This window comes from Accipiter gentilis, chromosome Z, assembly GCF_929443795.1.
Source record: "Accipiter gentilis chromosome Z, bAccGen1.1, whole genome shotgun sequence".
Taxonomy (NCBI): domain Eukaryota; kingdom Metazoa; phylum Chordata; class Aves; order Accipitriformes; family Accipitridae; genus Astur; species Astur gentilis.
The window spans coordinates 17,613,511-17,636,124 of record NC_064919.1 but is presented as its reverse complement, the minus strand read 5'-3'; the positions used below and the strand labels follow the sequence as shown (position 1 = coordinate 17,636,124).

General features: G+C 44.4%; 2 protein-coding genes across 3 annotated transcripts in view; one reads left to right on the top strand and one right to left on the bottom strand.

Moving 5' to 3' along the window:
* The first annotated feature begins 903 nt into the window (after window positions 1-903).
* ACTL7B (actin like 7B) lies at window positions 904-2,880 on the top strand. The gene has a single exon (XM_049796427.1). It carries the CDS (start codon window positions 1,477-1,479, stop codon window positions 2,578-2,580), a length of 1,104 nt encoding a protein of 367 aa, XP_049652384.1. The 5' UTR covers window positions 904-1,476; the 3' UTR covers window positions 2,581-2,880.
* A 2,076-nt stretch (window positions 2,881-4,956) lies between these two features.
* The window catches only part of ELP1 (elongator acetyltransferase complex subunit 1), a 31,644-nt gene continuing 13,986 nt past the window's right edge, over window positions 4,957-22,614 (bottom strand). The window contains exons 14-36 of one of the 2 annotated variants that reach the window (XM_049796423.1): window positions 22,039-22,145; window positions 21,432-21,535; window positions 20,533-20,586; window positions 20,326-20,431; window positions 19,648-19,763; window positions 18,825-18,898; window positions 18,110-18,188; window positions 17,770-17,849; window positions 16,743-16,883; window positions 15,580-15,665; window positions 14,851-14,999; window positions 13,872-13,995; window positions 13,314-13,411; window positions 12,919-13,120; window positions 11,463-11,524; window positions 10,910-10,972; window positions 10,731-10,791; window positions 9,794-9,907; window positions 8,988-9,099; window positions 7,706-7,833; window positions 7,146-7,300; window positions 6,036-6,114; window positions 4,957-5,094 (exon numbers count right to left, since the gene is read on the bottom strand). In XM_049796423.1, coding sequence (XP_049652380.1) covers window positions 5,027-5,094; window positions 6,036-6,114; window positions 7,146-7,300; window positions 7,706-7,833; window positions 8,988-9,099; window positions 9,794-9,907; window positions 10,731-10,791; window positions 10,910-10,972; window positions 11,463-11,524; window positions 12,919-13,120; window positions 13,314-13,411; window positions 13,872-13,995; window positions 14,851-14,999; window positions 15,580-15,665; window positions 16,743-16,883; window positions 17,770-17,849; window positions 18,110-18,188; window positions 18,825-18,898; window positions 19,648-19,763; window positions 20,326-20,431; window positions 20,533-20,586; window positions 21,432-21,535; window positions 22,039-22,145 — 2,362 coding nt within the window. In that variant the 3' untranslated portion in view covers window positions 4,957-5,026. The remainder of the gene's footprint in view (window positions 5,095-6,035; window positions 6,115-7,145; window positions 7,301-7,705; window positions 7,834-8,987; window positions 9,100-9,793; window positions 9,908-10,730; window positions 10,792-10,909; window positions 10,973-11,462; window positions 11,525-12,918; window positions 13,121-13,313; window positions 13,412-13,871; window positions 13,996-14,850; window positions 15,000-15,579; window positions 15,666-16,742; window positions 16,884-17,769; window positions 17,850-18,109; window positions 18,189-18,824; window positions 18,899-19,647; window positions 19,764-20,325; window positions 20,432-20,532; window positions 20,587-21,431; window positions 21,536-22,038; window positions 22,146-22,614) is intronic. The other variant, XM_049796424.1, reaches the window with a different exon arrangement.

Genomic DNA, 22,614 nt, shown 5'->3' with positions numbered 1-22,614 from the left:
CTGTCAAAGGAATGTGCTCAGAGTGTACGGGAAGGAGCATCAGCTACAGCGTCCCCACTTTGCTGTGCTACAGCATGGCTTGAAGATTTCAGTGCTGCTGCACTTCCCCTTGGCTATGGAGCAGGCATCACCCCTCACCAGGATGCCAGGCTCCAAGAGGGGCAGCCTATCTCTTTCATGTACAAGGATGTATTTAATGATTTGTATATAAAAATACATATATAATATGCAGGGACCAGCTTTACTGCTCCCCAGAGTAATAAACTGTCAAGGCTTGCAGTTGCTTGGCTGTGTATGTCACAGTTGGTACAGAAATTGTGTGGTTTAATGCTGCCCTATTTCTCCACATTGGGATTTTGGTGAGCTTCTATCATTTGATTGTCCTCAAGATATGAACTCCCAGGTAGGCAGCAGAGCAGTAGTAATAAAAATCTGTTTCTGGGTCCAGAACTGGTTTGTAGAGTTCAATTTCATTCTAAGCCCGGCTTTGACTTGTTAAGATGCCCTCTGGGTGAAATGGCTTTCAGTAAAAGAGCACACAGAGCTTTTGTTCTGAAATACTGTTCATAACTCCTGATAACATACTCTGTGGGGACAGGATGAACTCTTCTTCTGTGCCCCCATGCAGCAGCATGTTATTACACACGCTCTGATGGGGCAAACAGTGACCTCTTGCTGGAAAAGAACAGAGATGTTCCTGTGGTGGAATGGGGGACAGTAAGGGTGAGGGGTTGGCTGTGGCCTAATTTCAAACAGCAGTCACACTAGGTTTTTGCTGACATTAGTAATATTATGCTTTAATTTAGAAAGCAAAACTTAAAAAAAAAAAGAGAAACAATCACAAAAGCACAGCCAGTCTAGGAATTCACTCTTGACACAGTCAGACCAGGGCTTCACTTGGCCCCAGAGGTGATGTAGTGCTAATGCTTAGCAACAGGAACTACACTGGACCAAGAAAAGTTGCTAATGCTGGAGAACCGTGGTCTTCCTCACATGGCAGATGCAGGCCAGAAAGGAAAGCCACACTACTTCACACTTAAACACATTGTTTGTGCCCCATGGACCATCACATCTGGGTAAGTGTCCTTTTTTAGTACCTCTCAGAGCAGACCAAAGTGAAGCACAAACACCTGCATCCATCTATACAGAAAGGGTGTGCAGCTGTCTTAAGTCACAATTGTCACATGCTTGCAGGTGGAGCACCTGTTTCTGAGGGGCAAACCTATGTGTGATGTCATAAGTCAGCGGCATCAGTAGAATCACTGCCACCAGGGCTCCAGGCATGCATCTGCTGCTTGTGCTGACCCAAGGTGGGGTGGTTGCAGGGCAATGCTACCAAGAAGCAAGTGCAGCACTCACTGTATGCAGTCACAGCTGTACAGGAAAGGTCTACAGGAACAGCAGCAGCAGATGCAAGCCCTTTGAAGCCTCTAAGAGACAGCCACATTACCCACAACCCAGGGTAGGCTCGAGGCAATGAAGGAAACTAAAGCAGTAGTCATAGACATTGGCACAGGCTACTTCAAGTGTGGCTTTGCAGGGGACCCATGGCCTTCCTACATTGTTTCATCCACAGTTGGTAAGCCCATGCAGGAGACTGGGAGCTTTCAAAAAGAAACCTCTCTTGGAAGAAAGCTTCAGAATAGCAACATAACCTTAACACCCATCAACCCCGTAAGACATGGCATAGTGGTGGACTGGAACTGTGTCCAAGATACATTGGAGTGTGTTTATGAGACAGAGATGAAGATTCAGCCAGAGGACCATGCTGTTCTGGTGTCAGTGCCTCCCCTGTGTTCTACCACTGACAAGGAGAGATATGCTGAGATGATGTTTGAAGGATTTCACATGCCTGCCATCCACATTGCATACCAGTCCCGTTTAGCCATGTACTCTTATGGAAAAACCTCAGCCCTCGTGGTGGAAAGTGGCCATGGTGCTTCACATGTGGTTCCCATCTATGAAGGTTATGTTATACGTAGCATCACTGGGAGAGTAGATTACGCTGGCTTGGACATCACACATTATCTCATGCAGTTACTAAATGAGTCTGGAAATGCATTCACAGAACACCAGCTAAACGTTGTACAGGATCTCAAGGAGAAGTGTTGTTACACTTCTATGGACCTCACAAAGGACTTGAGTTTGCTTGTTCAGAAACAACAAATGGATTACGAGCTCCCGGATGGACACCTTGTCACTGTAGGCAAGGAGAGATTCCTTTGTGCTGAAGCACTCTTCAAACCAGCCTTACTTGGCTCACAGCAGCCAGGGCTTTTGCAGCTGACGCTCGCCTGTCTCAAGAAGTGTGATGCTGCTGTCAACAAAAAAATTACGGGGAATATCCTGCTGTGTGGGGGCAGCACTATGATAGAGGGCTTTGCTGACCGCTTCCAGATGGAACTGGCCAGGCTGTGCCCCAATGACAACCTCACCACAGCTGCGTCCCCTCAGAGAAAGTCTTCTGTCTGGATTGGTGGGTCTATTCTGGCCTCACTCCACTCTTTCCAGGATCTCTGGGTTTACAGGAGTGAATATGAAGAACATGGTCCTTCCTGCATTTTTAAGAAGTGCTTCTGAGGAAGGCACTGGGTGCCTTAGAAAGACTGGTGTTAACAAAGGGTACCTGAATCAATTCAAGAGCACCTCCCTTCCATCCCTTTGTATAATTAAGAGATTTCTGCCACAACTGTATTATTTTTGTGATACTGTGTGCCTGAAACAGGTTTTTTCCTTTTGTATTTAATGAAGCTAGACAGCAGAGAGGTGACAAACTTCTACTCTAACGAGAGGATCAGGCTTCCATACCACCACATTTGCTTAGAAATTCGGACATTTCTTAAGCTAACTCTGTATTTCTGCATTAATGGCTTACTTCAATTCCTGGTAACTACATCCATTTGTAAGAGCATCCACAGAACTCAGAAGAGCAAATTCAGTATGGCTGTAAAGACAGCAGGTAAGGCAGAATATATTTCAAAATGACCAAAAGAGCATCCTAGCAGAAATCAAGGGAAAGCAGGACATCCCCCCTGGAGGCTCACAGACACTAAGTGCTTCTTCCAGCTCTACTGCTCCTTAGTCAAAATTCATTCAGGAGGTAGTGGGGTAGGGGTAGACAATGGACTTCAGTGATGAATTACCAGATGAATGATTTAGAAGACTGGTCTTCCACCTGGATGGCAGATTTAAAGTAATTTTGCCTTCATGGCAGAACAGGAAAACATGTCTAAAACCACAGGGTCTTCAGTTTTGACCATCACGATGATGGGAAAGCAGAAAACCCAATATACATACATTAAAGGAACTGCTGTGTTTAGGCACAAGCACGAATCCTCAGTAAGCCAGCAGTAGTTTTACCTTTTCTTGGGTTCTTTAAAGAGGGTTCTCTTTCTAGACAATATATTAGGCTGCGCAAGACATCAGCGTTTCCTGGCATCGGATTTAGGAATGTCAGGAATTAGTGGTGTTGGGTGTTGCATTTCAACTGCAGGGCCAGAGCCTTCCATACCCTGCAAAGGACTGCAGTCTTCATCACTCCTTTCTCCAGATCTGAAAGATGGCTTCTGTATTTCATCTTGGACTATGTTCTTCTACCATTTTGAAGACCCAGATCCAGTAAAACACTCCTACCCTGTGCAGCCTTTCATGTGGTTTGCCATCTCAAGCCTTTACTCTTGGAGAATCTCTTTCCAGCCTAGTCACAGTACTTGACAACAGGCTGAAGCCACCGCCACACCACCCAGAACAGGCCACGTAACTTGGAACAGCTGGAAGTAAGACCACCTCAATGCTTCATGCAACACTGACAAAGGATTGTTTTACCCCTCTACTCCAACAACCCCATGCCACCATAGCACATAGAGCACAAGCCCATATGGCTATCCGAATATGATGGAGTTCTTGCATCACAAAAACAATGATCTGCAGCACCAGACACATAGTAATGCTGTGCAGTAAGATCACAGCCCATTGCTGTGTCATTAGGTATCTCCAACAGCCAGGAAGCACCTTGTTTGTCTTGGCATTTTTCCACAGCACCTAACTGAAAAGGCTTGCATTGAACAGAGCAGCTGCCAGGCCAAAATTAACTAAGGGAAAGAGGGGCTGCTACACCTGAAAGGATTTCCAGTCTTGTCCCCTTCCTCTGCTCCCAGGACTGCTGCTGTTACTTCTTGAGACAGATCACAGAAGTATGCTGGAGTAAAACCTAATTCTCAGGTATGAGGTTAGATCAGTTTCCAGCTGAAACAGTTCTGCAATAGCGAATAGCATAATCAGGGTAGAGCTGCTGATCTGTCAGTGCTGTGGAACAGCATTAGCTTATCTTCTTTAAACTCAGATAATTAGGGTAGTATTACCCAGCAGTCTGTGACACTGACATCCCCCACCCCTCCCCCGCTTGCTTTTATTCATGTTTTCCTCTACCCAAGATCTCCCTGGTGCAAAGAGGCACACTTTCAGGACAGTAACAGCTGCTGGTACTGCAGGGTTCACTCCGACCTAACAAAGCGATTCTGATGAAAATCTGGTGTTAGGTATTACCAGCATGCAGCTTCAACAGAGAAAACACAACTCATCTGTTTAGCAACTACAACAATTTGCTATTGGTACATACTTACTGGTGAGATCTCTAAACCAGGCTGAATTGCTTAAAATGTCACCTGTCAGCATGGCAGGAGGGAGCAAAGGCAGAGAAAACAGCCCATCCAACTCTGGTGGGGTTGCTTCATCCAGAAGGGGGGGAACAGTGGTGGGAGATGCTGGATTCAGCCAGCAGCGTTCAGAGCTGGACACCCTGTTACTCCCCAACCTCACAAACCACCTCTGCAGTGGGACATGAGTGGCTGTCCCCATTTGTGTGATGCCATACACGTCACAGTTCTATCAGGTGGAGGGACCCTTCACTTGCATAGCCCTAAGAACAGTGTATTAGAAATGCCAGGACAACAATGGTTTCCGTCAAGATGTAATGAAATTATATGAAAAGTTACAGTTCAGAGTCCCCTGGGATTCCAGCTTTTAGTTACTGGAGAAGATGCAATTTCCACTGTAGATTTTTACTGAGTTTTGGTGGAATAAGTAATTCTGGATCTGAAAGGCAAATAGAACAAGTGTCAGAATAGAGCGTAACAGTATGGTTTCCTCAGGAGCTGTCAACTAAGTTTACTTTTCTTTACCTCAAAGGACACTATGAAGTCTCTAACATGTAACACTTCCCTTTAGTGACTGACCCCCAGCCTGGATATAAGAGTGCCCCCAGCAGAACTGCTTACAGAAATACATCTCTGGGACAAATCAAGTCTCCTCTCCATTAAATGTTCAGAACGAGGAGGCAACAATCAATGGCATAAAGCAGAACTCCGTTCGTTCACCAATAACTGGGACATCACACACAACAGCTAGCTGGCTCTGATAAGTGTGAATAAGAGGCATAAGGTTTTCTTTGGTGCCAGCCCTGGCAAATGGCAAGAGGCAGGCTGCATCTAGAGGTTTATAAGAGGATTTCTCCAGGCAGTGCCAGGACTAGTAGGGGAAGAGGCTGGTGGACTAGTGGGGAAGAGGGAAGACAGAGGGGAGATGGGACCAGCCCTTGCTAGGTCTCTCAGCCCTAAGTTTCTATTAGCTGCGAGGACTTCAGGATGGCAAAGCACCATGACAGACTGTAGCCTGGCCTGGCTGCCAAAGCCAGATAGAAAAATTCAGCAGGTAAGTTACAAGCAGAATCATCTAACACATTCCCTAAGAAATCAGACTTCCAATTCCCTCACAACATACAGATGCTACAAACACAGGAAGCCAGGAGTACAATTCAGATGGTGGTTTTAGCACAGGATTTCAGAGCAAATAAAACCTTATTAAGAAGGCTGCTGACTTGCCACAAAGTGGGAGGGTACACCATAAAGAAAAGCAATAAGCTCCTACAACTGAATAAATGTTACATCTGTTGACAGGTAGCAATGATTGCAGAGCCTCAAAGCCCACTGACCTCACTGACATTTCACACCCACATCTCACTCAGAGCCTCAACTAACCTTGTACGACAGGAGTCATCATCCTCTTCTGCTGATAGGCAGCCATAATGCTGTTTGCAGTTGAATTGGGTCCCAGGACCTGTATGAAAAAGCAATACCTATGTTCCAGCCTGCACACAAAGCAAGGCTAAGAGCAGGGACACCTACAAACTCTGCTGTTAGTCTCCAAAAGCAGAAGCAGCTGCCTACAGGAGACTCACAGTCCAAAGTGACCCAGAATATGCAATCAAAGCCCAGTAATGTCTCAGAAAAGTTAACACGGAGGCAGAAAGAGACAACTGCTTTCGCACAGCTTCTCAGGACACAGAACCCTTACCCCAGCACCTATTTCTTCACACCACTGTAAGTGTCATTACTTGGCATGACTTCTTTCATTGCAGTGCCAGCAATATTTAAAGTTCATTTGAGACTCTCAGCTCCCTGTCACATATAACAGTTTTAATCTGTCCTTATGAGTCTTGCTAACTAGTAGTTAGGGAGAAGATACTGGGGAATATCTTGTGTTCACCATAAATGCTCAGAAACTGCTTATTAGAAATAAAGACTTTTACTTTGGAAAGGAACTAACTGCAGCCCTTGTGATTTCCTTATTCTGCATTAAGCTGAAGTTTAGAAGCCTGACATAACCCTTCTTTTTGCAGTATACTGCTTATGATATACTGGTTCAGACTAAACAGACCAGTCTGGTAGCTTTTTACTTCACACCATAGGTCAGACAACCTCTAACTACTCCAGTACATAAAAGCTATGCTAACACTTAAACCATCATGCCTAAAAAAGAAAACAGTGTTCCTATGTTCTACAAATTGCTGAAGATAGAGCTTGGGAAAAGAAGTCACCACTAGGACAAGGTAACACAAGCCTTATGAGACCTCATCATGTCCAATGTGACATTCAGTACAAGGGACACAGCAGGCTATACCTGTTGTACACACCTAGAGTGTACTGACTTGGCAGGTACTGCACAGAGTATCTATCTGACCTCTACAGAAAAAAAGCAGATCTGGAAAGCCAGGCAGGATTCCACACTCTTTGCTGGAGAATGGAAAATACTGCTAAATACTTGGTATTGTATAGCAGTCATGATGGGTATTGTGGGTGAGCACAGACCGGGTTGACAGAACTCTGCTGCAGGTCTAGAGTCCAGACTTCTGGGATCGAGGTCTCCATCAACTGCAAAACCTCTTCCAGGACTTGCTGTAGTGCCCCAGCTTGCTCATCATAACCAAACAGTACAAGCTGCTTCAGAAGGATGTGTATGTCTCCTGCAGGAGGGAACAGAAGCACAACTAATAGCAATTAACACAGATATGGTAAATAAACAGCTGTATTTCTCTGGTATCAGAGCACAGGAAGCGGAGCACCAAATCAGAACTTGTTCTGTCTCTACCCAGCACCTACAGTGCCTGAATACAGATGTGGGACAAATCTGTCACATCACTTGACAAGGCCTCACTTCTCTGCTGACAAACTTCGGATGTGGAGAGCTCACACTATTACGTGTTCTTCCAGGCACAGAGCCAGATGAACTAAATCAAGGTCCAATAGAGATGGTCTTATGGACCAGGCAGCTTCCCTCCCCAGCATACATATCCATTAAGAACAAGAGGGGGCACACTGCCTCAGCTGTCCTCACAAGCTGCGGAGCGGATTAAGATCAAGTGTCCTACCCTTCACGGTCTCAACAGCGCGAACATTTTCTCCCAGGACTTCCAGAAGGGCCATATCTTCAAAAGGACTCCCCTCCTTCAAGCTGTATCTCTTGCGCTCAGCCTTGCGCCGGTTCTTTGAGGATCGCCTGAAAAGGAGGATGCTTAATTATAGTGTGCACAACAGAATTAGTTATAACAGGGTAAGTCTGAAGGAACATCAACAGTGTGCATGAAACTTGTACACAAGTCCTTACTCTCTCCAGTGAGGGGACTGCATATAGGCTTATGTATCTCTGTGTCAATGTTTTCAATGCTACTCAACCAACACCCTTTGTGGTCTGAAACACAAGTCAGTAGTTGGGCTGTTTCTCTACTACAAAAAGGAGTGGTCTGTGTTCCTGCAAGGTTGAAGCATTGTTCTAAGCACAAAGTAGGGTAAATTGTTTGGCAGTAGTCACCATTAGACAAACCTGAGCTCCACTTGAAACAATCTGGTACCAGTGTCTGTGCTTGCCTGTGCACATTTTCATTTCTGCCATTTCCAAAACTATGCACTAATACAGCTCAGCTCCTGCCCGTTACGACAGGAAAACAACCTCTAATCATAGGCCAGTACTAGTTGCGTAACATCACAAAATGATCAGCACACTCTGACACAGGTATGCTGAATACTAAGGTTGCATTATCTTCTTCTTTTCATCTGGGCCACAGAAAGTGCCCTAAAAAGTCCACACTTTTCCCAACAATGGTATTTTTCCACATTTCAGCTAGGGAATTTAGAAGCAGTCCCGCAGACTACACTGGCCTCTAACACACACCACCCCACACTGCAGCTCACATTCTTAAGAGCACTCAAAAGCAGCACAGATGCCTGCTGTGGGAAGACACCAGTATGAGATTTAGTAGCAATCCCCACCCATCAATTGCAGAACCTAGGACAAAGAGAACTAGCCACGCACACAAGCTGTTAATGTTTGAGAGGCTCTGCCCATATTCTGTGTCAAGCCTCCTATAGCCAGCTATTCTGGCAACACACCTGATACCCACAAAGCCAGCTCCTGCCCAGAGTTTGTGTTCACAGCTCCTCTGCTGGGCACTCAGTTCCTGTTGCACTAGTAGCTTCTGGCATTTTCTGCTCTCTCCCTCCCAATAAGAGTTAAAACAACCATGAAATGCCTGTAATTAAAGCAGATTCAAGGCATGCACAGCTGCGAGGAGGAGCATGCCAAGCATGAGCAAGCTGCCCTCCTAAACGCTGATGCCAGGGCAGCCACTACCTAATTTGGAGGCAGATACCTACGCTGATATTCTTGAACTGCTGTGTGAATATTTGCTGTTCATGTCGCTGGCTGTCACAACACTGCTGGTTTCAGAGAAAAGATCCAATTCTGGGCAATTTTGCATTTCGTAATCTGCAAAACATGTTAACAACTGTCACAGTATGGAAGAAGGTCACAGTTATTCCAAGCTTTCTCTCAGAGTAATCTATGTAGCTTGTTGGAGAAGCAGCTTGGGCAGATTCATTCTACCTGTTAGTGTTTCAGAGCCTTACAGCTCTCAACCCCACTAAGCCAGCACATGAGAAGAAACAGCAACTGTGAGAAGAACACTGCTCCTCTGCCCTGGTGGGGATTGTGATATTAAGCAGCACAATCAGAGGGATGACAATCACAGTGTAGCAAATCTGGACAAAGGACAAAGCATTCTGCTTTCAGAAAACTTCCCTGAGCCTGTATGAACTGGCAGGTGAATATGCCTAGTAGGTACTCAGAACAAAGGACATACTGAACACTGTCTGACCCAGCCAAGCCGGCACTGTGGAGACAATACTATGTCATTTTGAAGAGCTGGCAGGTGCGTTTGGATCCCATGAAAGCTGTGACACAGACAGCACTGAAAATAAAGCTGTCTTTATAGAATGAGCAAGGTCAAACAATCATAGCCCAAGTATGGTGAGGAGGGGGTGAGAAGAATGCTGTTCTACTGTTGTAGATACCACTGGAGCTAGAAAAGAGCACAGCTCCACCAGGGCGAATGGAAAGCACAAAGCAAAAGATGATCACGGTTACTTATGCAGAAGAAAGTCATAAGTATTTCAATACCAACCCTGCAGGCTCTCACAAGCCTTCTTCTTCAGCTCTCGGACCACTTGCAAGCGACTCTTATGGTGAAGAAATGCCGTTTTCTGAGAATCTAGGAAGATCAGCTGACTCTTCTGAGCTGCTCAATAAGAAAATCAGAACACAAACATTTGTGCAAAAGAACCAGAAAAGCATATTTTTTTTTTTACACAAGAAGTTTGAAGGAGCACAGTCCTTCAACAAGCTCAGAAGTCAGGTGCAAAGCACACAAAAGGACTCAAGTGGAAGGAAATTCAAAGCTTGTAATACAGGAGCCCACTGAACAAGATGCACCTGGATGCAGAGTGAATTAACCTGCCAGACAAGCATTTTCTAGAACAAGAGTCTGTTTCTGACACAGGAAGAGTGGAAAGCTCTGTGGCCAAATCCCTTTACATTAATTAGGATTGAATTAAAGAAAAAAAAATAATCCCTCAACTCATAAAGCCTACTGCCCATAGTACGAAAAGGAAAACCAACCAATAGTAACCAACCATCCTTCCTGGATGGAAGGGAGAATACAGCCATCAAATCAAATTTTTCAAAAACTACTCATAAAAGCTTACAGGATGGTTAGCCATTTTCTTAGTCCACAGCTCTGCTGCCACATGTGCTCTGAACAGGGACTGTCCTGCTTGTTCATGGACAGGCAGACACAGACCCCTTTGCAGTTTGTGACTGTGAGGTCTGGAAAAGCTCAAAAGAAGCTTGACTAAGCTAAAAAGAGCCCATGATACTGCAGGGCTTCAAGCTGCATTGAGTAGAGCCAAATGCAGCTAACTGGGCAGCATCAGTTACGCACAATCAAAGCATCCTTTCAAACAGCTTCTAGTACTGGAGTGCTGTGACTTCCCACAGACCCAGTAAAGACCTCCTTCAGCCTCTACAGCACAGAGAAGTCTCAGGTTCTTGCACAGATTCACCTTCCAGAATAGCAGGTTTGAAATTGGTCTCCAAGATATCCAGTCTACCATACTTGTGAATCTGGAGCAGGGAAAGGAAACAAGGTATTATTTAAGGATCTAACCCAGATCCCATCCCTCTGTTCTTGCACTCTAAAGAAATATTTCCACTCTGGTTCTTGTGCTCTGAAATGTCCTACCAGTCTTAAAGCCTCTTCCCAGAGAGCCCCTTCTAAGAGCAGAACAACAGCCTCTTCATAGTCCTAGAAGGAAAGAGCAATCATGTACTGCTACTGATGCTAGTAATACACATTCAGGTAGCACCTGTTCAGATGCACATTTCTCCACAGCAGTATCACAGTCAGGACAGGAAAACACCACTGTGCCAGGTACTTTGAAGTGCTGACATAAAAAAACCCCAAACCAAATTATGCTATTTCTCCCATGCTGAGGGGAAATCCCTCTGGAACTCTGTCTTCCTTACTCCGGTCCTCAGGCTTCAGCTCTCTGAGACAAAAGCTTTTCATACCAAAACAGAGACAGCTTCATGAGTGGAAAAACTCAGGGACACAGTATTCATCCCCACGCTGCTCAAAGCATCACCTGGACCTGCTCTGCCCTCCCCATGCAGACTGTATTGCTGCCAGCATGCATGGAGTCACACGTGGCCCAGGAGAACAGAGAAAACATGGATGGCGTATTTCTCTGACAGGGGTTACTACTGGGGCACAGACAGGGTGGTGATTACATTACCTGAGTGTACTGCTCCAGGAGTATGGCTGCCTCTGCATACTTTCTCTGTTCAACTAGTTTTCCTACAAGAAAAAGTGGAGTTTAGCTTTTCAGAAGCAGGCGGATTTTGCACCAGAAAACTACAAAGTAGAGGAAAACTCCGCTCACTGAGATGCTTTCTACCTGCTCACACACTTACTCAATGTGCCTGGTAAAAAGAAGAGCTGCCTGATGCCAAGAATTGATTAACTTGCAACATCATCAGCCAGTTGCTTGTGAAATTGCTGGTGCATGTCCCTCAAAGTCAGCTGGAGAACATTTTCTCCCCAGACTGAGACAGAAATAGTGAAGAGTCTCTTAAGTGGAGGGGGCCAGGATGTTAAAAGGAAATCTCTCAAGAGCTTCAGTGTATCACAGCCTTGTGATCTGCAGGGAGCACTTTGCTGCCTGCTCTCTGTGGTATGGACAGCAACCATCAAGCTTGTGGGATTCTGTGCTTCTAGTTCCCCAAAAGTCAAAACTAACTTTGGCACTGGCTAATATGCTAGGATGCAATGTGAGAGCACAAGTGATATACAACACCAGAAAAAAAAAATAAAAAAAAAATTACCCAAGCAAAGCACTCTCATCCAAGGCAGCTTCTGTCTGCTCATTTCGCTGAACTACAGTTGTGATTTAAGAGGGGCACCAGAAAAAGCATTAAAAGCAAGACATGAAGGATCCAAATTACATTATGTGACAGAAAAAGAAAATACTGCTCTGGAAGACCACACTCCCAGGAGCCATATTGCCATTGTGTAAGCGCGCCGTTCATAAACTCTGCCTCTGAGTAAGGCAGAAGTCAGGATGATGCTCCATTTCTCTTGCTGAAATATATGCCAGGTCCACGACACATGCAGTCTGATAAGTCCTAGTGAGCACAAATTCTGAGACCAGCTACCTTCTTCTCCTGCAGTAGGACGGCACGTATCTTTACATGTACCCGCTGTACCTAGCTGCTAGCAGGCTTTAAGAAGAAAACATGAAGATGCAGCTCTGAATTACCCAATAGCCTTTAAGGTCTGTGACTAGGCACAGTACTTATGTCAATGATGTCTAGAGGCCTCAGCCATCTCAGACTCTTCAAAGAATCTCCATTGCCTGAGGTTAACCAAGGAGGCAATTTGGCATAGCAGATCAGCAACCAGTTGCAAGGAAAATGTGCAAGAAGCAGTCAGCATGGGGCAGCCAAGACCACAGCTAGCTTGGGAACTCCTGGGTGCCTACCAGCTCAGCTCTAACATCTTTTTGTTCCTTTGAGAAACAAAGGTTATGTGCAATCACACAAACACTTGGGAAACATGGGATCTTTGTTCTCCCTTTAAGAAAAATGCTGCTAAAGACTGAGGTTTTAATTAAATTTTAGGAAAAAACAAAATGAACCAAAAATAACAGCAGCCAGTTTTGCTCTGCACACTTCCATCTCCTCAAGGCCTACCTGCCATGCCGTGTGCCAGGCTGGACAGCTTATCCTTTGTGTAACCAAGCTGTGATGCCATGCACAGAGCTTGCTGCCAGCTGCCGCTGTTCTGGAAAGCATCAAGTGCTTTCTCAAAGATGCCAGCACGAGCAAATACCAAGGCAGCCTGTTCATATAGCTGCTTCTGAATCAAGTACTCCCCATACGCATTGCTGATATCCTGCAAGAAAGTGACAGAAGAGAAATAAGAAATCAACACTATCAGTAGCAGTCCACTTATAAAATTACCTGCACAACTTGAACATAAGCAGCTGCTGTCTCATTCCTGCCCTCACTCAAGGTGTTGAGGATGTGCAAACACACCTGTGAGAGAATAAAAAGCTTGCATACTGCGGTGTCACATGTTTACACACCTTGTACTCCCGAGTGCTAGAGGGGTACAGCTTCAAGGCATCACAATACTGACTCTGATCCTTCACCAAGTTCAGAAATTCAGGGAAGTGTTCAGGACCTGCAGAAATAGTTTATATTTCATAGCAATAGAAGAGAAAGTACATGGCTCTCATGGCTCCCAGCCAGTCTGGCTTCACTGCATTTAGAAGCAACTCCAGGTGCTTGTGTAGAAGAGCACAAAAGCACCTATTCTACTACTGAAAATCAAGGTGTTCACTTCCTTGAGGTTTGCTCCACTTTGCAGGAATATTAACTGGGGACAAGTCACCTACGACAGACACAAAACAAGACTTATGCTTTATGATCACAGAGTAGTGAACATTATCACCCCTTTCTCCCTGCACCAAGCTACACTACAAAAAACATGTAGCAGAACTTAACCATGCACTACCAGGAGCAAAGATGACCTTGTGCAATCCTTCTCTTTCTTCAGCTATTTCCCCTCAAAGCCTCTCCAAAATGGAAATGTTCCACTGCAGAATTTCTCCTTCGAGATGCTGCATGTGCAGGACACCTACCACATTTGCTGAGATGCCCAAGAGCTTTTGTGTATCTCTTCAAGTGTCTGTCTATTGTATATCGCTGATAATTGGTTTCCATTTTCCGGAGGGTATTTAAGAAGGGCAAGTATTCTTTTGGGTCCTGCAAAGAGTAAGAAAAACTGCAGTTGAGCTAATCTGGTAAGATCCTTATTTGCCCCCATTTTCATGAGCAGACAGCCCCATATTTGAAATTGTATGATAATACACTAAAAGGCTTTTTAAAAAATAAATAAATGTAAGCCATCTTAAAGAATCACTTCTGTGTATATACTTTTGCTAGGAATAATTCACAAATTACCAGGCTCCCATGTAGACTTCAGCAGTATCTAAAGGCTGAAGACATTTAAAATTCAAGGCGATGTATCACATCAAATATTGTTTTCCATTAGCTACTATCATGTATACGTTTGCAGCTGTAAAGCTGATCAACTTTCCCCACACCAAAGGTCATAAAACTTGTTAACATGAATAGGGTGTTTTAACTGATGGACAGCAGGCTCTGCTGTAACATTAGGAAACTGAAGATCCTGATGGGCACTTCCATTTAGAGATTTCAAATTAAACCTGCTGGAAGATAGATACCATTATCGTGGCCACCACCAAATAAGCAAGAATCAAAAGAGTACAGAATTAGGAACATAAGGCATGCAGTCATAACACTTCAGACCACAGTCCCTCACTTCCCTAGAGCTACTTTTCTGTGCTGCTCTAGAAGAACTCTATTTCACCTTGAGCACAAGCAAGTTTCCAAAGCTATGCTCAACAAGTATTAAGGGATGCAGAGGCATGCCACCTTCCCAGCATCATCCCAAGCACACACAGGACATCCACGCAACTGGAATGCTGCCTGCATAGAGAGCTATGACCAACAAAACTTGTGGGCTGATCCGCAGACTACAAAGAACCTTTGGGAAAGAAGAAAAATAGTTCCTCGGCTGGAACTATAAGCCAAGACCTTTTGAGACTTTTCTGCCACCATGATGACTAAATCAAAGTCATACGTCCCCAAGGAATAATCATATAATTCATTGACATCCACAAGAAAAAGCAGGTACTTCAGTGCTTCTTCTGCACTCACAGCTTTGACATCTGGAGTAATGCTTTCTGTAATGAGATAAAGAAGCATAAAATCAGTTACACCATCAGCAGTGGAACTCCGCTCTGAAGGCAGGATGCATTATCAAGCACATCCCTGGCACCAGAGAGGGATCATCAAACTAATGGCTCATTCTGTCTTGCAGGAGGGGTTACTTGGCCTTTCCTGGGCAACTTCAAGGACGAGCCCAAGCACAGTAACTTGTTAAGTGTGCAACAGTGACAAGTCAGAAGTATCAGCACAGAAAAAAAGCAAAGTTTCCCAGTTTGAAATACCAGGACCCAGAATGGGAACCCCTGTTCGATGCTAGGAGAACCAGAGTTCTGACTGGAAAGAGAAAACAGCTTCAATTCTGGGCTATCTACTGACACACCCAGATAAAAGGATGACCTGAGGGCATGCATAGCAGTGTATCTTAGCTGACCTGCTGCTTTTCCACTAAGACACAGCTAGTTTCAAGTACATTTCTGTTTTCTGGCTGACTCCGTGAACAGCCATCTTAAAATAATTTTCAGGGTAAACCATGCTAACAATGAAAGCTCCTGCAAACCACCCGTTCTGAAAACTTTTGAGTTCCTGATACACGACCTCGAAGATCATGAACCTTCTGGAGAGCAATTTCCAGTTCTGGAGGACTTTTCTTTATGTGTGCTGTCAGTATCGATAGGCAGTATCTGAAGAAAACAGAAGTAGTAAATGAAAAAGCAAGAAGGCAGAACACTTCTTATTCCTATTTTAGCACAGCTTGTGCAAGTTCTAGTTTACATTTTAGTAAAAAAATCCCAGACTCAGGTATTTCAGTCTCTTTAAAGGAAGGCAGGAAAAATGGGAAGAGAATAGAATACATGAGAAAAGTATTTCTACTCAGCATGTGTCCCCAAACATGTCACAAGAATAGAGGTGTGTTCTGAGTAGAATTAGCTTCCTTACCATGCCCAGCTAGCATAATGGAGAGAGAACACGTCCCTCTGAAAGCTCAGACAGCAGGACACAGTTTTCCAAATCAAATTTGGCACAAAAATGGTCTTTTTTATAAAAGGAAAGCTTTCTAGGAGGTTATTTCCACTGTCATACATTTCACACATACTATTTCAAAATAGCTTTCCCCGCTAAGGGGATGCTTTGTTTTCTGAAACTGTTTGTTGAAAAGTGTCTAAATTTTCAGGATTCAGCAGCAACCCACCATCTGTTGCTCCTCTACCCACTGTTTCACATATAAGCTGCCAATGGTTTAACACTGCTTCACTAACCACTGTTATTATCCTATTTTCCCATCCTTTCTTTGTCTTGTCTTGATTCATCCAAGGAGGATGGTTACCAAAAAGGTAGTAATTCAGAAATATGCAGCTGAAGATGTACAGAAGTAACTCAGTCTCAAATGGAACAGCAACATCTTTCCAAAAGGCCAGCTGCTCCAAAACACCAGCATATCTCCCTGAGATGACAATCTTGCTCATGTCTCTCTGTCCCCTATGCCACACAGCCTGTTCCAAAGTTGAGTGTATTTCTTAAACCCTTATAAGCATCCTGTAAAAAGTTGTATGGCTATCTGTGGAATTATTAGATGCTGTGGTTTTCAGGACAGCATCCACAGCAGACGGAAAGTATGGCTACATAACTTCTGAGGAGCACTGGCTCATCTGAGATGATCTGAAGCAAAGTAACTGACATTAAGGACAGCTTCACTTTCTGCAAATGACTTATAGGAATCCTTCTAGTGGTTCCTTCACCTACAATAAGAAAATGCTCACTTTTGAGGGTCAATGTGTTCCATGGCAACTCTCATCACATCACATATGACGTTTACTTTTTTCTGATCAGGATGCTGGCATGGTTGAACATTACTGCTACCATTCAGAGATGGGTACATACTCTTTGTGAAATCTTCTTCTCTAAATAAAAACAGATAACATGAATACCAGTACGATCCATTAAATAGCCCAGCACAAAGACAGTAACATTAAGAAACATAAATGCATGCAGAAAAGAACTACTCAACAAAATAGCTCATATGTCATTCAGTACTGACACACAACCTGCCACACTATCAGAAAGCTCTCCAATATCTCTTATCCATCCCAACTGATTCTCAGCCAAGAGAGGCATTGAAAAAAACGGGTCAGAACAAATACTTTAGTTGCACAAAAAATTTTCAAGATACAGCTGTCTTTTACTAAATTCACTAGGGAGATGCTGAGCGCAGAGCACTTCTGAAAATTAATCCATTTGCTTTTATTTCTAGACAAAGATTTAAGGTCAGGTCAAAACTGAAAATAAAACAGAACAGCTAAATGATAGCTCCAGCTCCTAAACAATTATTTACTTCAGCAAGCTTGAGAAGTCCTGAAGCTACTAATGCCCTAAAGCCTCTTGTCACTCAAACTTAGAGAAAGAAGTCAGGGGACCTAATTTGGGAATCTAAGAAAGTATCTAGGCCTCTGGCTTCAGATAAAGCAGTGCTGTCTTGCTGCTCTTTATGAGGGAACAAAACTTCCTCTGATCACATTTACTCCTGTACAGCAAATTAGTAGACAAGTCAAAGCAGTCAGATGTACTAATCCCTTGCTGGAAAAATCTAATGGTTGCCTGCAAGCTGGAATTCCCAACAAGACACTCTGACTGTCCCTGAAACTAGTGAGCTTAGTCAAGTCTTTATGACCCAACATGCCAGATTTCCGACTGACTCCTTGCACCCACATTGAAGGGCTGCCAGTATTTTGACAAAATCAGTACCACCACTGATTACATGCACACTTCCATTTGCAGAATTATACTTACTTCAGTTCTGTGAAAAACAAGTTGATACAGTTCACAGAATCTATTTGCCTGATAAAGGTTTCTGCATTTTCCAGAAATACCTGAAATGAATATTACTACTGTTATTCTGAAGAAGTACATTAAGTACAAAAAACAAACTCAAAGACCTTCTCCGAATGCACAAGACGAAGGAAATGCTAAATCTGATCTGCCTGCAGAGGATGCAGCAGTGCAGAGCAGCCATCTCTGCTGAAAGCAGAACTGACAGCACCATCTACTTTTTTGAGCCCACTGTTCAATGTCAATGGATTCTAGGCCAGATGATTATGGAAAACAACACAACAGAACTGGGCATACTTGCCTTGGGATTGTGGTCATAAAGAAGATTGAGGTTGATTCGCAGCTTCCTCATACATTGAAATGCTTCCCTGAACATAAGCCTGGAGGAATGAGTCAGGTGGGATAGTTTACATAGTGGATAGGTGCAGTATCTGCACATAAAGGCAACTGACTAGAGGTAAGCACAGACCCCCTGGGAAGGGAACAGCCTAGGCAATAAGCTGTGTAGATTGCCTTCCAGAAAAAACGTGCAAGGCCAATCCTGTTCATTGCCAGCCTCTGCAGTGGGCAGACCAGCATGCCAGATTGAGGAAGCCATACAGGCCTTGCATTATTTTTTTTTTCTCTCTTAAAGCAGAGAATTACAGTTTAATCTAATGGACTAGCTTCTGTTTCAGCAAACTTCAATGTAAATCAGTTAAACAAATAAAACATGAAACACAGCAAGCTTCATCATGGAGTAACTGACACGTCTGGAGAATGGAGCCAGTGAAGATTTATCCCACTCACACAGTCTCAGCACACATATAAGCCCTTCAGTGGTGAAGTGAGAGGCACCTGGGACTGCTGAAAGCTGGACTTCCGGCTGGTACACCCAGAAACAGTTTCATTCCCACTTACGAAGTCAATTCCTTTGAGTTTAGCTTCCCTCCCTTCAGCACAACAAAACCAGGCCAGCCAGCCTCTAACAGCTCAGACTGGGGGAGGGAAGACCAGAATATACCAGTGCCATTTACCTGTCTAGCCACTTCCGAATCTGGGCAAGAACCAGAGCTCGGTGGTGAACAGTCTCCAAATTTCCTCTTGGCATCTATAATGCAAGGTCCACACAATTATTTATTTGTAGTTACTCTGCCTATATTGAAGGCAAAGTGAGGACTGGCCAATTTTCTAGGCCTGTCTACTACTTGTAGGTACATGGACCTGTTCATTGACTTCAAGACACATGCTATTTCAACACGTGTGGAAAAAAATCTGAAAATTCTCTCAGCTCAGAAACATTCCTTCCTTAGGAGGCTCAACTCCACTGAACTGGGCAAGACTCACATCAACCTCATCAACGTTTCAGGTTAGCCCTGCTCCAAGGAGGATGTTGGGCTACACAACTCCAGAGATGCTTTTCAGATTACATCCTTCTCCATTCTGTGAACCTCTGCTGGTTCTGAAGAGTGAGCTCAGCACTTCAGACAAACTTAGTGCCAAGGCTAATGGAAGGCTGCTAGCAAATACAGCAGTTACTAAGAGGCAAGTCAGAGATTCACAGTGAGAGGCCACAATATGTAGCACTACACTACCTCAGCCATTAAGAATTTGAGTAGCCCATCCCAGTTCTGTACATACCTAGCTGCCTGTGCTGAATCTAACTCCCACAGGCATGCTCAAAATCCCTCCACATCCAGCCAGGCAGCTGGAGATCTGTGAGGTGCTATGCTGCAGTACTACAGGGCAGCAGCTTTGTAGCACTGCATGCACTGTTTGCAGGTTAACCAGCTGCCCACCGAGATGGCTCCCCTACACCCCCTGATAGCAGACCTCAGCAGACACGGGCAGAGCACTGACCTGCAGCACAACCTTTGTGTCCTGGGGCACAACGGTGATGATACGCGAACCTCGCTCCACCTTGCGAAGGGTCTCACTGTTGGGTGCAGCAGCACTGCTCAGGCTAGCCTGAAGGGCTGAAGACAGCATATTTATCAACATACATGGCACACCATGTGCCCCAGTCAGGCTTTCCTATGTGGCCCTGCAAGGTTGTACTGGACCAACTGAGTCAACAATGCACCAGAGATCTTCAACAGTTCTGGACAGGAAGAGGATCTCTTAGTGCTAAGCACTGCTGTATACAAAGTAGAGATATGTCCTCTATACAACAGGATCACAAAGCTCAACAGACCAGATGAGAGGAGCACTGAGAGATGTAAAGGACCAGTAAGTTGGAGCCTTTTGGACGTAGAGGGGAGGGAGAGAATGCAGGGCTAAGCTGTTGAAAACAGTGAAGGGACAACAACTACAGGACAAATCCTGCTCCCTGGGAGGAGCATGTGATACATAAGACAGTTCCCTGTGCCCCTTGCTCTCTGACAGATTTCTGAAAGCAGCTCTCTTCCTCTGTCTCTTAAGCAGCTGCTCTGAGCGACCCAAATACAGTAGGTTTGGGTGTGAAAAGTGGGGAGACCTTGTGGTTCCAAGACAATGGCCATGAGCTGCAAGCAGCAGGCAGCCAGAGCTGGTATTTACCTTTCACTGATATGTTCTTCAAGCAGAAGCACTGACAGGTGTGGGAGTTGGTTGTCACCAACAAAAACTCATTGTATGTTGCAAATGAGGTGATGTTGGAGGCGACCTGTAGAAAAATGATGAAGTTTATCGCTGTATAGAGTGCAACAGGAAAGCTGCCTTTGGCAGAGGAAAAGGGGATGCGATGAGGGGCAAAAACTTTGGTACCTCAGTATCATTAACAAAAAACCGGCATCGATCTGTGAGACCCAAGATCATCTCCTGTAAATAGAAAGGATGACAAGTATAAGCTTCTAAGTGTAAGTATCACAACCTCCAGTATTTCACAACACTGACTAGCACTGGATTGAAGTACCTTACAATTAGGTACTGAGTACCTCATGTGAATTACTTAGAGAAGCTGGACAGGAAGTCATGCAACCTCTATACCAGGAGGGCTTACTTAAGTGTCTTAAAACACTCTGGCTGGAAACCCAGCTTGGTCTACCCTGTAAGAGAAACTGCACAGTAATAAAATGGAAGAAGAAACCATGCCAGATAATTTAGTTTTTTAAATACCAGAGGAAAAGCACTAGTACAGAGCAGAGCAAAGCAGCTCCATAGAGCACTCACCTGGATGCATTCTGAAGGAAAGAAACCATGAAACTACTAGCAAAATAGCTAGTTGTTCCTTAAGCTTTGTAACTATTAAGAAACCATGACCAATACAAAACGCCAGTAGCAGGTGATATACAGTAACTCAATATTTGCTAATATATATATACAGTAACAGCCATATTTGCTAATACAATAAGTTCAGATATAACAAATAAAAATGCTGTTTTCAAGAAGAGCAGGGCAGTGGCTGCTGGAAATTTTAATATGAAATTTCTTGCTCTTCAATGACATTGTTCATCATATTCATAGAGTGGAAAGATTGGGTGTTAACTGCAAGCCAACAGAAATGCTCTAGAAGACAAGGAATGGTATGCTCTCAGCTCTGCATAGGGCCTTATGAAGAAGGGCTGTTAAGAAGTATTATTGGACCCGGGGCAGAGGATCACAGTGCGCATTTGACACAGAGAACAACTGAGTAGGGAATTTAATCTGCTCACAGTCTTACTTACTTCACCACTGATCTTCGTGATAGAAGTCTCCACGCAAGGGTAGGGGAACTGAACAGCAGAGCCATTGCTAGTCCGCCAGGGCTCAAGGACCGGAGTAGAAGCCTCTAACGAACAAAGAAGGACAAACTATTTTCCAGCCAACCAAAGATTCAGACATTACAACCACATCACATGTATCTCAAGAAAACTAGAGCTGGCAATTAGCTACACTATCTGACAGAGAGGAGGAATGCTGACATAAAAGTCAAAGACGCAGCAGACAAGAAGATGGTAACTTCTAGGGGCTCAGCAGCATCTTTATTGCTCCGTAGAACAAGAGAGAAGTGCCAAGGACATGGCAGTCAGTCAGCACCTCTGAAATCACTAAACCAGTCATCTTTTTTTCAAATCATAATGTCTAAATTGTCATTCTCAACAAAATGAACTGCTTTCTGACACAAATCACTAATTTTGGCCCTTTTCTGGGAGCAGAGAGAGCGTGAAAGGCAGGAACGACTACCAGCAAGAGTCACCTATGTCCCTGAAAGTCAAATCGCCTCATTAAACCTTTTCAGAAATCTGTAATACCTACACCTCAGACCAGGTACTTAAACAAGGCCCAGCTTACCCCAGAGGTATTTCAGGATCTGTCTATCAGCCAGCTGCAGAGCTACAGTTTTGGTCACTGGGCTGCAGCATAGGCTGATCACTTCTCCATCTACAGGCAAGGACAACCTGGAGCAAGACACAGAAGACACAGAACATCAGTCACAGGAGATACATTTAACACCTAGATCCTGCATTTCTTGTGGCCAGACGGAAGGATGCACATCTCCAGCATGGACTGATACCTTGTTCATGTAAGGATCTTCTGCAGTCTTTTCACACCTATGTCAGCTGACATTGGCACCACAGAGCACTAGCAACTCCAGCCAACAGGCATTTGCCTAGCCCTGCTAGTCACTGTCTGCATAGTTACAGCACTCTGCAGAGCCAACACTTCTTTTGTTCTAATCTACAGCTCATAATCAAATCAGCCTGTCTCTGATGTGCAAGTGTTGCAGAAAGCGACCCTCAGGATCCCTTTGGGAAGCAGATTTCTGTAACCCAGGTGGCTTCCTTTTGTGATGTGGTTTTAGTTCAACTGACCCCACAAAGCCCAGCAGGTGAGGAAGAGGAGGACAGGAGTAACAAGGGCTACCAG